At 39.4% G+C, this 18,172-nt stretch overlaps 1 protein-coding gene across 1 annotated transcript; it reads right to left on the bottom strand.

Moving 5' to 3' along the window:
- Window positions 1–157: 157 nt before the first annotated feature.
- On the bottom strand, window positions 158–17,801 carry LOC116721892 (neuropilin and tolloid-like protein 1). The gene is made up of 10 exons (XM_032565921.1): window positions 17,734–17,801; window positions 17,456–17,634; window positions 16,641–16,775; window positions 16,320–16,568; window positions 10,504–10,545; window positions 9,522–9,649; window positions 8,127–8,355; window positions 6,544–6,657; window positions 6,310–6,454; window positions 158–1,371 (listed from the first exon to the last, which is right to left on the bottom strand). Exons 1-10 carry the CDS (start codon window positions 17,799–17,801, stop codon window positions 855–857), a joined length of 1,806 nt encoding a protein of 601 aa, XP_032421812.1. The 3' UTR covers window positions 158–854.
- Window positions 17,802–18,172: the final 371 nt, after the last annotated feature.

Raw genomic sequence — 18,172 nt, 5'->3', positions numbered from 1 at the left:
ACTTTTCCAATCACATTAATGCCATTACAAATGCACACACGTCTTCATATATATATATATATATATATATTTTTTTTTTGTTAAAATATTTGAAGTGAATTATATCATTTTCCTTCCACTTCATGATTCAGCACTAATTTCCGTTCATCACATTGAATCCCATTGAAAAACGTTTATTGTTGTAATAAAATGTTGGAATGTTTAAGTGGTAGAAATTCAAGGACATAAAACATACTTTCACAATTAAAAGGAGTGTGAAATTAAAAGAACAATGCCATGCTAGCTTTCAGGGGAAAAAAACAAACAAACATTTAATCAAATCCATTAACAATTGGGTGAAAACATACATGGTACAGTATCTAGCACTCAATAAAACATTTTTTTTTTGCTTTGGTGGTGGAAAAATGTCAATTCATTCATTTCTTCATAAAATAATAAATAGGACAGTATATACCTATCCATTAGATAAACAGGGCAGAAATGCAGGAACAAAAAAGGGAACTGGGACCCAATAGAACTTCTGACCCAACTTTGTTGCAGTTTACTTTCTTCCCTTTTTATGTCATTTGTGTCATAAGCAGCGTGGTATTTAATACCGAACTTAATTCTTTGGCTTGAGGGAACATATATTAAAACTATCTTTAAACGCTCTTTCTGTTCGCTGAATGTCAAACGTGGATGTTAGGAAGACACACTCAAAGGAATCTACTAAGTTTTAAAAACTCCAGGATTTTCAGCCCCCATTGAGAAGAAAAAGTGCCAATAAGTCCCAAACTACTTTCCCCTGCGAACATCTCTCGTTGATTTCAACGCAAACTAATTGCAGATGACCCGATTTTTTAACTTGCAATAAATTAGAAGTCGTTAGACAGCGTACGGTCCAACCCCGGGGTGCTGTGGTGGATGTGGTGGTGGTGCATGTGGTGCTGGCTGGTGGTGGGGCCGACGTCCATCATCAAATCATCCTCCTCGTCCTCCGCCCTGTACGCCTCCGCCCCGTCCTGCGAGTAGCTGTGCTTCATCACCAGGATGCTCCTCCGACACGCCGGCGTGTTGTGGTGAGAGAGGTGCGGAGACATCTGCGTCGCCAGCCTCGGCGACATCGGGGGTACGGCGACCCCTCCGTCGGGCGCGATGGTGGCGTCCCTCAGGCTGAGGTTGCTGCGGCTGCCGTGGATGCTTCCCTGGTGCGAGCCGCAGTGGTGGTCGCGGATGCACTTGCTCTCCGAGCGCCTGAGCTTGTGGAACTTGTCGAAGTCGTCCGCCAGGGCGGCGTCGGTGAGGTCGCCAGAAGGGGCGCGGCGCAGGGTGCAGAGCTCGTAGTGTGGCGGGTCAAAACCAGGGTGGAGCAGGGCTGGGTCAAAGTCATCTCTTAGGATGCAAAATGAAAATAACAAGAAAACGTTTAGGATAGGTACAGTCCGGGTCGGATTAGGAAGAAAGTGGGCTCCTGGTGTTTCCTTTACGTATTCAAATTCAGGGGCGCCGCCAGGAATCTTGGGCCCCCTGACAAAAAATTTAATTGGCCCCCTCACGCAGCTGATGTTACAGTTTTCTGAGTCTATCTGACCCAACAAAAGCGTCACAATTTTAAAAGCCTTGCTTTCTTTGGTCCAATTCTGATAACTAGCACAATATTTACTGCTCGTGAATTTTACATGCAACAGTCCACATACAGTGTGCAAGTAGGTTGCTTTAAATATTTCTGTTAGTTTTAGATTACTGAAATGTCTCTCCCCATGAGCAACAGTCACAGGCAAGATGCAAAATATACATGAAGCAATCCAGACTTCTCAAAAAAATGCTATGTAGTTGCATTTTATTCAAGCTGCAGTATATAACTTTAATAAAAAATATGTTTTCTCCATATTTGTTAAAGCTGCCACCATGTCGTGACAGTTTATTAGACAGATAATCTGTGAAAACGATCAATCTCCTCCCTGAGCTGCTATTGCTAGCTAAAGTAATGCAACGTTCCGACCAAAACAACCAATCAGAACCAGGAGGAGGGTCTTAGCGCTGTCAATCAACTTCATTCACTCACTGCTAAATGCGTTAATGGTGGAGAAACAACATATCATTACAGGAAAATTGTTTATTTTCCTGTAATATAGCATAGTAGCTATGCTAACTATGCTAAATGGTTGATCATCTCACCCTCCTCTCTTGGAGAAAAACTGGGTTATAAATTGACACTCTTGCCTTTTTCTCTCTCTCCCTCTCTCCCTATTTTTTTTTTAAACCTGACTTTATAATATTTCTTAGTAGCATAATAACAGCCACAGTTGTTCTTCTTTTCTACTGTCTGCTGCTGAACATCGTGAGGAGCTCCAAGCAGGAACGAACCATTTCATGCAGATCCAGGGGGGTTCAGGGCAAATATGGACGTGTGTTTTTTGGTCTGGGAGTGAGAACATTTAATTTTTACTGCTAAAAACAATCTTCGAAAATAAAATATCATTAATTTTATAATTGACAGGGCCCCAATTTTTTTTTCAATTTTTATGAACAAAAAAAATAAATAAATAAATTGTAGAGGGCCCCCTGTCGGTCAGGGGCCCTTAGAACTGTCATAACCTTTCCCCACTAGATGGCGCCCCTGTTCAAATTACAGTAGATTGATAGTCGGATTACACATTAGTAGGTACAATTTGATAAATGATGCCTGGAAGATAGAATCCATGTTGTTCTTAAAAACGTTGCACCACAACTAAGTAATTTTAAAAAGCTAATATAGTTTGAATTAATAAATTAAAAAACGTCCATCAATATCAAAACACCCCGTCTGATTTCGGCCTGTGAGCTTTATATAAACAACAAAGTTGCATTTGCAAAACATGTGTTCATTAAAAAAATTGTGGAGCTGAATTTCAGATTTTTATTTTGTAAAAACCTTCACTTCCCTGAATAAAAAAAAGAAGAGAGACCCATGTTCCACATCAAAAACAAAAAGAACTCGTTCCTTATTCTTTAGTTCCACTTGGTTTGGGAAGACTTGGAAGTCTGTAATTCAGCTATTTTGTATGCTAAAATAAAAAAAAATAATAATTTTGACTCCATCGGGGGAAAAAAAATTATAACAGAAAAATGTTTCTGTCGACACGTATCACCATTCACCTCAATTTTCGGATCGTTTAATACGATCTGAAAACATCTATGACTCATCATCATGCTTGGTTGGATCAAAGTCGGAGCAAATCCCTGGTGGTAAAATGCGGTTTCCTTTTGTCGCCGTCAATCTGTTAATACTTTTCTTGGCTTCAAGAGATGCGCAGATGTAATTTAAGCAATGTCATCTTGCATTTAAATATGTTAATAAAAAGTACCCTGAGAGAAGCTGAGACACTGATGAATCGTGATTAATTCATGTCCTCAAGTCACCAAATAAAGTTTTCATGAAGGTTTGGAGCTGAGAGTTTCATATGTTAAAATGAAGGTTGTGTCTGGTAGGAAGAAATCTCCATGGAGAAATACACAAACAGTTAGATCTGCAAGACAACTCTGCCGTAGGGCAGAACGAAAATGGCGTAAAACTCAACTCCACGTTCATTGTGACATCTATAAAGAAAGACTACGTAACTATCATTTAACACTAAAACATGCAAGAGAGGCTTTCTTTGCAGATGTCATAAACAAAAACATTAACAACGCTCGGGCTTTATTTGCAACAGTTGACAGAATCACAAACCCTCCTGTGACGTTACCGCCTGAATTCCAATGTATTGCCGCCTGCAACCAGTTTTCCAGCTTCTTTTCAGAGAAAATTCAAAAAATCAGAGGATTAATCTGTACATCCACTATAAAGTCAGTACCAATGCTGTGCCCAAACAAAACAAATACAGGAAAAATGACCCAATTTCAACTACTTAATTATAAAACCCTACAGGAAATTATAAGTCAAATAAGCTCCAGTTCCTGCTGTCTGGATGTCTTACCCACACATTTCTTTAAGAAAGTCCTGCCTGTTATTGCTGCTGATCTGATCCAAATAGTAAACTCATCGCTCTCGTCAGGCGTTTTCCCCCAGGCTCTGAAAACAGCAGTAATCAAACCACTTATAAAAAAGAACAATCTGGACAAATCACTAATGCAGAATTACAGGCCGATCTCCAACCTCCCATTCATCAGCAAAGTTATTGAAAAAGCTGTGTGTAAACAATTAACTAGCTTCCTAACTATAACCAACCTCTTTGACTCCTTCCAGTCTGGTTTTCGTGCTCACCACAGCACAGAGACCGCCCTGGTAAAAGTGTTCAATGACATCCATATAAATACGGACTGTGGCAGAACCACAGTGCTGGTTCTGTTGGATCTCAGTGCAGCTTTTGACACTGTTGACCATGACATATTACTGAATCGACTGGAGAGTTGGGTCGGACTCTCCGGTCCAGTGCTTAACTGGTTTGAATCCTACATAAAGAACAGGGATTTCTTTGTTTCAATTGAAAACTTTTCATCAAAGAGGTCAAAGGTCACATGTGGGGTACCCCAAGGTTCAATCCTAGGACCCCTTTTATTCAATATTTATATGCTCCCACTAGCTCAGGTTATAACAGGAAATAATATTAGCTACCATAACTATGCAGATGACACACAGCTCTACATTACGATGTCACCAGGTGACTCAGAGCCCATCCAATCACTGAACAGATGCTTAGAACAGATAAATGTGTGGATGTGCCAAAACTTTCTCCAGCTGAACAGAAACAAAACTGAAGTTATTATTTTTGGACCTAAAGAGGAACGATCTAGAGTCAATGCACAGCTTCAGTTATTACAACTGAAAACTAGCGATCAGGCCCGAAACCTGGGAGTAGTGATGGACTCTGACCTGAACCTCCAGAGCCACATAAAGACAGTTACAAAGTCGGCCTTCTATCACCTGAAGAACATTTCCAGGATTAAAGGACTAATGTCTCAGCCAGATCTAGAGAAACTCATCCATGCGTTCATCTTCAGTCGTATTGATTATTGCAACAGCGTCTTCACAGGTCTGTCCAACAAATTAATCAAACAGCTGCAGCTGATCCAGAATGCTGCTGCTCGCGTTCTCACTAAAACCAGGAAGATAGAGCACATAACACCAGTTCTAAAGTCCCTCCACTGGCTCCCTGTAGCTCAAAGAATAGACTTTAAAATACTGTTGTTAGTTTATAAATCACTGAACGGCTTAGCACCACAATACATTAAAGATCTGCTTTTATTGTATCAACCTTCCAGACCTCTCAGGTCTTCCGGTTCTGGTCTGCTCTGCATCCCCAGAACCAGAACCAAACGAGGAGAAGCAGCTTTCAGCATCTATGCACCACGAATTTGGAACAAACTTCCAGAAAACTGTAAAACAGCTGAAACACTGACTTCTTTTAAATCTCAACTGAAAACCCACCTGTTTAGAATTGTATTTGAAATGTAATCAATTACAAATTTATTGATGTAACTTGACTTAATGATTGATTCTATATTGCATTGTGATTCTGTGTTTGTTATGATGTAAAGCACTTTGAAATGCCTTGCTGCTGAAATGTGCTATACAAATAAAATTTGATTGATTGATTGATATGTGTCTGCAGTGAGCCTGGCTTCACACGTTTCGTTTGCTTGTTTGCAACCAAACAAAGACGTGACAGGAACAGTGAAAGTAAAACTTGACGCCATAGCAAGTGAGTATCCAACCATTGTAGTCATGTAGGAGGACTTGGGAGATATTTTTACTCCAATAAAAGTCAAAAGTAACGGTGCAAGAAATTACTCAAGTGGTATAAAAGTCTACTCAAGTACTGAGTAACTGATCAAATTATTAATCTTTTGTTGTTGAAAAATGGCATCATCAGATGGATTAAATATGAAGTTAAGTGGAAATTTTGGTATTTTAAGGTCAATATTTCATATAAGAGACAAAATATAACAAAATAAATCAAATCAAAAAATGTCCACATCAGTTACTTTCAATATGAAAACCTTAGGTAACGTGAACAAAAGCGTGTGTTTGTTTGTGGTGAATTTTTTGTTTAAAACATGTTTGTTTTTCCATTCAGTGGGTAGAAAATCCAGAAATTTTACTCAAGTAAGAGTAGAAATACGTCATAATAAAATTATTCTACTAAAAGTAAAAAGTACAGCACAGTAAAAATACTCCTAAAAGTACATTTTTCTCCCAAAAAACTTACTCCAGTAAATGTAATTCAGTAAATGTGACTAGTTACTACCCACCTCTGGCAAGTATTAGCTTGTAACTTCCACATTACAGGAAGCTATTAGCGGTAAACACCTTGGTAGCAAATCGCACCGCACGGGGTTTTCATCCCTCACCTGCGGATGACGTACTTCTTGCGAGGTTGCTTGATTTGAATGATGACGGAAATGATGAGCAGGATGACGACCAGGCCGCACGTGATTCCGATGATTGTGAGGTTGGTGTTGTCCAGCGTGTCCAGGATGCTGGCTTTTCTCTTCTCTGTAAGTGGACAACAACCACGGCTCAGCAGACGGAAACCAAAAAGAAAAAAGAAAGAAAGACGTTGCAAGTGCAAACCATCAGCGCACCCTTGCAGCGATTTTCGTCCCAGGGGTAAACACAGTTCTGCACGCCGTTGCAGACGAGGGTGTGGTTGATGCACATGTTGCTGTGGCAGAAGAAGGTGTCTCCTTCACATGGAGCTAAGACGAAAGACGATTGACATGCAGAGGTCAAAGTTTAAGGCAAACTATTTAAGTAGACTATTTCAGGGATTCACTCTGTTATTTTTCACCATTACAGATCTTTAAAAAAAAAAAAAAACATCACTGCGTACAAACATGTTCATATGAAAGCTTCATATAAAAGCTCGCTTTTTTGAGAACTTTGAACTGATTGTTTATTATTTGTTATTTTACTGAGTTTAGAGCAGGTTCTTATGAAAGGATGAACACATGCACTGCAAAACATTTGGTTGCGTCTACTATATTCTGCTCTTTAAGTCAAATAATACTTGGGAGTTTTTGATTTTCAACCTAAATGTGTGGGTTTGCGAAAGACAAACTTACAGCGGTACGTTGTGTGAACTTTTTGTTCATTTTGTCAAACCTCCAAGAGTTGAATAAACAAGGGTTCTTAGGTTAGCGCTTAAAAAAAAAAAACTGAAAGAAGAAAAAGACAGGAGTGGGAACTAATTCCCAGTGCGCTTAGCGACATATTTTTGTATCCTGTGTGGCACCGTGAGTGAAACAGAAATGCGTTACATAGATCTGTCTTAGAGTGCACATTTTCATGCAGCTGTCAGTTTGCAAAGCTTGGAAATAATGTCCTGTTCACAATAAATATTTTTGAACAGAACTCATTGTGATGTTTAAATTCATTATGATATCAGAAACTCTGTTCATGCAATGCAAAACAAGAATTTAAATTATTCTAAAGTTAATCAAGTCATTTTAACTTGAAATTGTGAGTGAAAATAATACAGAAATGTTTGCTCTTTAACTAGATGAGGGCAGTTTCTTTCTTGCATTTAGTAAAATAACGACATGGTTAAAACTCAAAATTCAAGATTAATGAACTTTAAAAAAACGATGTTTAGACAACTTGTCTCTTGTCATTAAATCAACTTCATGAACTTTAATTTCTGAGTTAAAGTCAAAACAGTTTTCTTGTCCAGCTGTTGCATTTTCAAGGCAGCAGGTGGACATTTATTTTCAAGTTAAAACACCTTCAAATGTTTCGCAGTATACAGCACTGTCAAAAAGTGAACAAGAAAGAAGTCCTCTTATAGTCCCTGTGATTGGTTGAACAGGACTTTTGGCATCATACTAGCATAAGACCACAAAAACAACTGATAGAGTAAATTGCTATGATATTGCCCACATTGATCAACTACTGTAATGTCTTCTTGAAGAGAGACATGATCACGCTTAAGCAAGAAAAGACCATGAAAATGTTATCAAAATATTTTGGTTTTTTGAACGTGGTTCAAAATGAGTCCCATACTGACTTAGTGGGAACAATTTATTGACTTCAACAAACACACATCATGTCAAAGAACACATGCCTGTTATTTTTTTTATTCATCAAAGAAGCAAATTGAACGCAAAATGTAGCTGTACCACACGCAAATGCATTTTTTTCCCTCGTGCACGTATTGACTTTCACTCACGTTCATGGAAAGTGGTAAAGAGGATCTTGAATCTGCTCTTCCTGCTGCCTTCGTCCGCCCAGAGCCTCACCACGCCCACAGAGGTCACCAGCATGACGTCGTTGGCCACCGTGGAGCAAAACTTGTTCTTCAGGTGTTCCACTCCGCTGCTCCCGTCGTAGATGGCGACGAAGTTGCGCTTGCACTCGTTTGAGTTGTGCATTTCGTACTCTAAAAAACGCATGTAGATCTGCGGGGGGGGATTTGGGCGAAAGGCAAACCAACAAGCTGAAACTCTCCAAAGCACACACATGCACAACAAAAGCCCAACACACAGATTGAGCTCCGAGGACAGAAATCCAACTGGGGAGGAAACACGCACGCCTCCTAATTGCACGTGTGGTCGATGGGAAACCAACATATCTATAACTGTCAATTCGCCGATATTCTTTTGCCTATGTTTTATTTTTTTAAGGCAAAAACTATATTTTTTGGTGGCCCAGCATTCAGATGAAGGTAAAAAAAAAGGAGCATTTCTAAGACTGTGGCATGGAACAATCTTTTGAGCTGTAATTATTGCATGTCAGACATCACAGTCCACCCACAGTAAAAATGTTGAAGACCTGTTTATGCCCTTGTAAAGACAAATATCATTAATCAGTTTCAAAAGACACTTGGTACATTTATTTGTAACTAATATATATTATTGCATGGTATAATAACGCCCATTTGGTTACACTTTATTTGAGGGGGTGTGAATAACACTGACATGACACACATAAACATGAAGGAGTCTTCCTGATTGTTAGCAACTGTTGTCATGATGTGTCATTCGGTAAATAACGACACTATTAATGCAAAGTTGCACTAAAAGTTGCATTAAAAGTCGATAGAAAGTGTAAATGTTGTATTATTTGGTCAATAATGACCCTTTTAATGCAAAGTTATATTAAAATTTGCATTAAACGTCCATTAAAAGTGTCAACTTTGCATTAAAAGTGTCATTATTCACCGAACGACACTTCACAACAACAGTCATAAACATTCATGAAGGCTCCTTCATGTTCACGACAGATATTAAGCAGGGGCACAACTGCATATTTTTGATGCGAACATCTCACAGGGAGGGGGCGCCTAATCAGTGCTTTTCCTTTGTTATTGATCATTTCATGCACAAACAGCTAAGTACATAAAATGCTGACTATAAGAAAAAAATGTCCCCACATCGTTTTTGCGCCCCCTCTAGTGCAGCGCCCCTATGCGTAGCATACACTGCATAGCCACCTTTTTTTGCGCCACTGATGTTAAGTCAGTCTTATGCACACACTTTCAAATAAAGTGTTACCAAACATCTTCTTTTTTTTCTTTCCTATTATTATTTTTACAATGAATGAACATACTCTGGAGCGTGCCTACCTTTGCTCTTGGTGGAGCTCTGATGTACCACCTGCAGTCCACTGCTTCAGTCAGCTGTGCCTTTCCCTCTTTGGCTATCTGTGTGGATTCCACGAAGCCCTCTGGACCACTCAGCTCAAAATCACAAGCTATGTCAAAAAAAGAAATTTGTAGTATTTCTTTTGTCCATCTAGCAATAACATCTTTGTTTACTGATCTGAAAGCTCTCAGTATGTCGGGATTTAAGCCTTCATACACCAACATAGAGCTATTATAGATGGTAGTGTTTTTATGTTGGTGCATGTGGAATCGTCTGCGCCTAACCAGATCGAAATTTGCAAAAAAAAAAAAGAAAAGAAAAAAGAGGTAAGTAGAAAACCGCAGCTGCACAAACACTAAATGGCAAATTTATCCGAAGCTTTTAAACGGGGACAAACTACACAAAACTGTGTTGACCCACTTGACAAAAACAAGCAAAAAAAAAAAAATGTAACAAAGAAAAATTCTCCAATCCCAAAAAAGAATGACCGAACAAAAAGCAAATCAACAAGTTTCATTATATGTTAGATTATCTTTATCTTGTTTTAATCCAGTTTAATCGGAAAGCTTCTAACAGATTTTCTCTTCAAGCTAAAAAAAAAAAAAAGAAAAGCATGAAATTTCTCAACATGAGCACTTCATCCCAAGTCTCACTAATCCGTTAAATCATACAAACTGATTGATGCCATGGTAAGATAACACAAAGTTTGCTATGTAGTAAAAATTTAGAGGACATTGATGCTGCATGTCAAAAGGTGGGTTTGTCCTCAAAGCCACATGTCACTGCTCATCTGACAAGGCGCTTGAAAAGTAAGATAAGCGGCTGAATAGCAAATAGTAGCAAAAGAACAAAAAATCTAATCAACCCAGATCTTTATCTCCTATGAAGCTGAGTAATAAAAATACTCCAGTCAGAAAGTTGGATTTTGTTTGTATTCGCCTGGATGGTAAAATGAATACTCACCTGGTAGAGCCGACAATTCTCCAATTCCTTCAAACTCGGGATCTGAAATTGAGAGCAATAATTGAGGGGGAAAAAAATTTTATACACATGAAGAATCCAGATATTCTTTAAAACCTTGAACCGCTGTTACAGCCTTATAAATCTCTCTAAATGTTTGTATGAGACACAGGATACTTCAGGATTTATTTATGTCTATCTATGTTTAATTTACTTGTTGTCCTTTTTACTTTTCATTTCTCTTGCATGGAGAACATCTGGCTTTTATGCAAGCGATGCACTGCCTGTGATAGTGTGGGATGTGGGGGTGCCTGGGAGCCATGATTTTGTTCGGCCCCTCACCGCAAGTCAAGAGTGGTAAAAAAAAATGTGGTCGACAAAATAGAAAACAACTGATTACCCCCCCAAAAAAGTTGAGTGAACAAAAATGCTGTTTCTCTTTTAATGAGGCAATAATCTAAAGCCCTTTTCATCTGTTGGATCTTTCCAATTTTATTAAAAAAATATATTTCATGCAGTCAAAACTAAAAAAAAAACGTTAAAAAAAAGTGGAAGGAAAAAAACAAAAAATCTTTGCATTTTTAATTTTAATTTAATGAAATCTAATCTGCCAGGAGATTAGATTAGGCAGTTTTGACAAACTTAAACTAATTGCAGGTAATTTCCAAGTTTTATCTTGCAAAACGTAAAACAATGCGTTTCCTTAGCAACAGCCATACTGCTAACCGTGACTCTCTGTGGAAAAGAGCTGACAAACAAATATAAAAAACGGGAATGGGGGAAAAAAAATATCAGTTTATAGTTCAACAATGCAGAGGGAAAATATAGTAGCTGTTGCTCCTACAAAACATTCACTCAGGGGTAAGGCCGCACTTTTAAGATTTTTATTCATAGAAAATTGTAACTGTCACTTGACGTTTTCAATTCAGTTCAGTTTATCTAGCTATCTATATTCTATACATTTCATTTCTCTTCAAGTTATGCGCTGCTCTGTACATTGTAACTGCAATAACATTTCATTGTGCAGTCAACTTAAGAAATGTATATCATCTGTTGTTTAGCGCTGTGTAAAGCAGTAAATTGAGATTGAAACAAAATCACTGACCAAAGATTAAAAAGCAAAAAGGAAAAAAAAAAAAGAAGCAAAAACAGTAATACTCCAGGCATATTGAAAGGCATATGAAACACACAGCTGGCCGAAGCTTTAATACTGACTCTGCAGCACAGTTCTGCTGGCCTCATTTAAACACTCACAAACCCTGATGCTCTTTGTAAAAAAAAAGAAAATCACACAAAGAGAACACATATTGTGTCCTGAACACTCTGTGCTTTAAAAATCTCAACAGACCAGCTTGGTCGAGGATAGATTAGGCTCCAGTGGTTTCTACCAACCTGGCGATAAAAATCACTGGTACTTGTGGCTTCTCTTATGAAATACTTTATTTGAAAAAAAAAAAAGAAAGAAAGAAAAAACATCTCTTATGTTGATGTAAGAGACTGTGTGCTGTAACAGAACTGTTTAGAAAAAGGAGAATGATTTTTCACATCTATATATATTTTTTGACATCTAAAACACAAAAAAACCCCAAAAACCCAGAGTTTATAAGGCAAGTAGGTAACGTGGTGGACTGAGAGGTTTAAAACAACCAAGACTCTCATTAATCCTCTCTGTTTCTTAACCTTTCTGCTCCAGGCCAGGCCAGATTATTCACATTTATTCCTGCGAGTCTATGTGTGTGGGTGTGTGTGGGCGTGGGCGTGTGTGCGCATCTGTGTGAGACACAACAATTTATCCTCAGAGGATTTATGCCAAAAAGAAGAGCAAAACTGTAAGGCTGAAATAAAAACAAGAGGCATGACGTTTAGTAGAATTCGTCCTTATGTAGGTTTACAAAAATAAAAATAAAGATGGAGAATGTAAGATTAGATGTTTTTAAAAAAAGTATACACAAGAATGCAAAGTGTTAAAAATAGGAAATAATATTTAAAAAGACATCATTTTTCGACATATTTCCAAAGGCATGGGTTGAGGGTAAAAAAGGCAGAGAAGATGCTTAATAACTGATGATAAAAGAAAACCTGCACAAACCCTGACTATAGATCAGCAAAAAGAGTGAACAAATTCTGAAAGAGGGCCAGTGATCAACCCTGATAATGCTGACTGACTGACTGACTGACTGACTGACTGACTGACTGACTGACTGACTGACTGACTGACGGATGGATGGATAAAACTATTTTTCATGGATATCGGGGAAAATCTCCCTGATTTAAATAGTTTTTTTAAAGCTTCTGTTCTCAGTGTGGAAAATCCTAGTTCAGGTTTGATCAGCTCTGGGCTTTGGGCCCCATCAGGAGCAGTGGTTCTGCTCAACGTAGCAGCTGGAGAGATGGAACTTAGAAGGTGAGAAATACTAAAACACACACAAACACACACACAGAATAATGCAGCTGGAATAGAATATTGAGATGCCCTTTTTTTCAAAGTGTCTCATATGACACATGAAAACACATCAGAACAAAAAAAAACTATGGTGATGGTACCATGGTAACGCTTATCAATCGTTTGTAAGGGCTTAGCTTTGACCACATTCCTACCACATCTTCAGCACAACTTCATCGTGACCATGACGCATTATTCACAAACATTTTACACTGCTTGCACTCTTCACAAAAATACTTTAAAGAATACTGTCAGCCGGTGAACAAACAACTTAAACACTTGATTTCATTTTGGTTGACAAACTGATATGGAGCACGCAGGTCTGTGGCCAAATTTTCTCCTGCCTCATGAGATGGCCGGAATTAGGGATCAGATTAACTTTTGACTTGAACAATTAATTACATGTGATATAGATGCACAAAAACCAGTCTTTCCTTCTCCCCCACAACCCAAAAACAAAAAAAAAGAAACAAAATGTCCTCTCAAAGGAACAAATCATCTCAGGGAATCCCTAACATGTATTTATTAATTTTCAAAATATGCAAGAGTCACCAAAATGATAGCGATCTTTTAAAAATATATATATTCAACTCTTCTCCATGACACGTATAACCAAATTCTTCAGGACCGACTGAGGGAGGCTCTAGCTGTAGTAATCCCTTGAAGGAACAAAAACAGTAGCAGAGACATTTTAATGCTTAAAAACAGTCTAAAAAAAAGATAAGTCTGGTGGATGGACAGAGGGATGGGGATTAATCTCTGCCCCTTGTCGGTGTAGGTGGCCCATAAACTCTGTGGTTAATAAAGCCTCTGCCTCGGACACCCTTAAGCTGCTACCGCGGCTCAGCGCTGACAAGCCGCATTCCCTGAAGACAAGCTTTCATTAACTTGTGTGTGTGTGTGTACGTGGCAGACGGACAGAACAAGAGCCTCTGTGTGTGTGTGTGTGTGTGTGTATGCCTGTGCTGCCCTGCTCTTGTCAGCTGCAGCTGCTGTGCCTGCACAACAAAACGGAGAGCACAACATCCTACAGGCAAGACCGTTTATATTCTTGTCGATTACGATTTCCACAGCTAAAATAACTTCAAAGACTCAAAATAATGTTCTAATGGGGTGTGTATTTTTGAAGTAATTGTGCATCATCTAGGTGAGGAGGGGAAAATGGCAGATGGGTGCAGACAAATTCGAAGGAGGCTTTAATCGGACTCCAGTTCATCTGCCTACAAAGTCCGGTTCGTTTGGGGTTGGTGCAGTTCTGGCGCAGTTCCAATGCTACTTGCAAATGTAAGCAGACCAGAGACCAGTCCAATTGCTGGGTTTCAGATGACGTAGCACCGATGTCACCCAATGCAGATGCAGGGCCGGAAGTAAATGGAGCCCATTTATTTCTATTGATTCAACATCAAAATGTCTAAAGTCTGTGTCCTGTATGGTTGTTCCCACCGTTCTAATAGAGAGAAAGATAAACGTTATTTTCGTGTTTAGAAAGTAGTTGGTCACAAGGGGGTTAAATTTTAAAAACTTACTGGAAAAAAAAAAGAGGAGAAAAGTGGATCAAAAATCTACAGCTAAAATCAGGAGGGTTGCCAGAGTTTGCAGGGCCCACTTTCTAACAGGTTACTGTTAGAAAGTATAAATTGTATTTTTAGATATTTTATTGGACAGTCACTTAGAAAGACAAGCATTCATATGTAAGGTAAGATATATTATTTTTAGGCTCTAGCGTGGTTGTCCTCGGAGTGCTAGTGTTGCTAGCAGCTAACTCAGTGCCGAGTCCCGGACAGAAAATATAATGTTTATTCAGTGGGACTTTCATGCCAAAAGAATAAATAAAAATGCTAAATGAACTAAATATAACCTACCCAGCCATACAGTCACAGTGAGCTGTGACTGTTTCCCCACATGCTTCCTGTCTGGACACAAACTATATTCATGGCCAGACACGAACATGAGGTTTCTGTAGACCGCTGCTAATGGTTGACCTACATTGGACCTGAATCTAACGTCCTACAACGACTCAACATTAACTTACAACTCCAGTATGAATTTGGGTTTACAGAAGCTAAATAAATGATTTACCGGCAGATCCAAGCTCATAGAAATAACACAGGTTAGTTTGTTGTTAGCATAGCATCGTTATCATAGACTAATTACTTAAAATAACACAATTCACTACTCACCCGGCAGAAACAAGTCGACAGCCATTTAATGCTTCTTTTGATCTTAAATGGTTGACCCAAAATGAAACTAAATAATTGTATTCTCCAGGCTTTTGAAAACTTTCTTCTGGTTCGTGGTATAATATGAGGTCTGCAGCTCCAGATAGGTAGTTATGTAGATCTCCTCCTCAAGGTTATAAGATAAGTCTTTTTTACAGAGTTAATACGGATCCTATCCTAAATATACGGGTATTTTTTTCAAGAAGCCTCATCTGTTTCAGCCTATTTAGGGCATTAGCGTACTGGTTGTGGTCAATTTTGCTTTGTTTTGAACCGGAGAAATGCCCTTCCGGCCCTCCATCTGAATTTTGTACGTCATCCGGGTCACGTGTCTGAAACCCAGCAATAGCAGGAGGTGGACTGTAGCACAAGGCATTCTGGGTAATTTCAATCAAAACAAATGCTCCTGACTGACGCTAGCAGGGGGAAAAAATGGCTCATAGTCTTTTGCCAAAGACAAAAGAGAAATTCTACAACCGCTTAAATCTGATGCCGCTCCCTTTATGTATATGTATATGAAATATATATTTAAATTTTCTTAAGTTGTGTCTCCTTCAGAGGTTTTCATGTCGTTTTCTCCAGTAGTTCTTGCTGCAGCGCCACCCAAAGGTTTTTCCCAAAGGTTTTGGTTTGTTTGTTTATTTGTTGACACTTGAATCACACCAGCTGAAAATTTAGTAAAATGTCGCAAATTTGGTGCCTAATCAAACTGAGTCTACCGAACTATAAGGTGTGAAAACCCCCTAAATCGCCTGTTCGCAACTGGACATTGAGAAACTTTAAAATTGATCTTAATGCTCTCTAGCTAGTCTGACCGGAGAGGAACTACTGCAAATATGGCAGACATAACTCAAAAGACTTAAAGTAGCATTTTCAGTATAAGTGGTTCTACATTGTAACACTCAGGGATCTGAATACAAATGCACAACACAATTAATTCCTCCCATTTCACAGTGGTGTATTGCTTCGAGAGTTGGTCTATGCAACAAAACACAATAGAATACCATTGATATTGGGGCTTTAAGGTCACTATACTCTAACAATGGGTGACTGTGCCCAAACCTACACTAGTCGATCCTTGTCACAGCTCAACACTACAACTTAACAAGCTCACATTGCGAGAGGGCAACCTCAAAACATCTCCAGCTCTTGCTCACCTTGCGTGAAGTTATAGCGGGCTGAAAACCCGATGGCCTCCAGTTCGCCGTCGGCCACAAACTTGATGTAGAGGTACCGCCCGCTAGAGCGGACATAGGCAGGACTCTCCTGCCCGCAGTAGCGGCCGATGATCGGAGAGAACCCGAAGGGCCCGTCGCGGATTTCGATGTGGTCAAATCGGCACTCCCAGGATGGCTCAATGGAGTATTTCTCGTCGAAGAACAGGTCGATGCACTGTCGAGGCGAGGCTGCAGCAGAGGGACCGTTTAAAGAGTGGGAGGGAAGATCTGCAGCAGGATGGGACAGTCGTTGTGTCTCACCTTCTATGATGTAGATGCATTCCCTCTCAGGTGGGTATTTCTCAGGGTAGTTTGGAGAGGTGAAGCACCCTCCACTGGGCTCCTTCACCCATGTTCCACACTGTCCAGCAGGGGTCACACCTGAGTTGTTTTTCACTAACAAAAAAAAAAAAGAATTAGGTTGTTTTTGTTTTTTTTATCGAATTGGGTTTTGTCGTTTTGTGTCGTGTTTACTTTTATTGTAGTTTTGATTTGTTTAAAAATTCTAATTTACAACAAAAAAGACAGATTGCTAAAATCTCAGTGGCTGCTGTGAGATTCTCGTGGATTTCCTCGAGAGTACATATCTACGGTCTTTTTTAAAGGTATTTAAACTTATTCAAGGCAAAAACATGTAAAAGATAATCTAAGTGATTATACCTACAAGGTAATAAAACTTAACTTCGGTCAGAGAGCTCTTCAGAGCCGTTGCAAGACTGACTGCTGTCGGAGATTCATCCTGCACCACATCATCACAATTCACAATGACTCTTTCAACATACTTGATACGACAACATTTCATTTCCCTTTAGGATGAAGTATTTTTCATTTTGAACTGAACAGGATTAAAACCACAACCCTTTTAAACCTCTTTACGCCCCCTGACTTACAACACGAGCCCTACATTGGGGGTATTTCATTGAATTATCCGAATAAAAAAAAAGTAGAAAAACATTCAAGGAAGTGCTTCTAACATGAGCATTAATAGAGAAATCATTTCTTTGAATGAGGCTAAATGAGGCATCAAACGTATTGCATCAAACTGTAATAACTTGCATACTTGTACTAAGTTATACCTTGAGCTTTTTTCGTGTTTGCTGTTGAACCACACAGCTCAGGTGGAATGAGGCTCGCTGCTATCGCTGGGGAGCCAGAAGAGAGAGAAAGAAGGCGAAATGAGAGAAGCAGGGGGGAACAGGAAGTGAGCAGCAGTTGATGAGTCCTCGCAGATGGTTTGCACTTGATTTTTTTTTTTCTGTCAGAGGTTATATGTTCTCGTTCAGCGAACTCACCGATGGGCAGCAGAAGTTTGTGCGCCATGACAGAGTCCCGAAGATGCGCAGATCTGTCTCACATGGCTCCATGAAACTGCTGCGCGGCGCGGGCGCGTCGCCTCTCGTCGGTCTCTGCGCGATGCAACATGCCGTTGCGCCTTTCAGCTTACCATGCATAATATGCGCCAAAGCAGCAGACAGCGGACACTTGTCCATCCATCCACCCACCCGGCCAGCCCTCCCTTTTTCTCCCGGCAGCTTTAAGGATTAACTTTTCTGACACAAACCTTCACTTTTTACCCTCCTTCTTCTGTGCCGCCACCTCTGCAGGCCGTTTTACTGCGCTGCAAACATATACACATAAAAAAGGTGATTTATTTAGCATATCCGCGTTTTGTTGCAAATTTCTTCATGTTATGAATTTTGCAGTTCTTTACTTTATTCATTTTTTCCCCACGTCACGTAAGAATGTACGATTCTTACATTCTTTTGACATCTAGCAATCAAATCGGACATTAG

This window comes from Xiphophorus hellerii, chromosome 6 (assembly GCF_003331165.1).
Source record: "Xiphophorus hellerii strain 12219 chromosome 6, Xiphophorus_hellerii-4.1, whole genome shotgun sequence".
Classification (NCBI taxonomy): domain Eukaryota; kingdom Metazoa; phylum Chordata; class Actinopteri; order Cyprinodontiformes; family Poeciliidae; genus Xiphophorus; species Xiphophorus hellerii.
Note: the sequence above shows the minus strand (reverse complement) of the source record. Positions and strands in the feature narration are given on the sequence as shown.

Excerpts from the sequence above, each read along its gene's own strand:
- LOC116721892 (XM_032565921.1), bottom strand. The coding sequence starts at position 17,801 with ATGTTGCATCGCGCAGAGACCGACGAGAGGCGACGCGCCCGCGCCGCG. Across the intron at positions 16,569-16,640 it reads ATGCATCTACATCATAGAAG|CCTCGCCTCGACAGTGCATC; the intron begins GTGAGACACAAC and ends CCTCTGCTGCAG. Across the intron at positions 1,372-6,309 it reads AAGAAGTACGTCATCCGCAG|AGATGACTTTGACCCAGCCC; the intron begins GTGAGGGATGAA and ends TTGCATCCTAAG.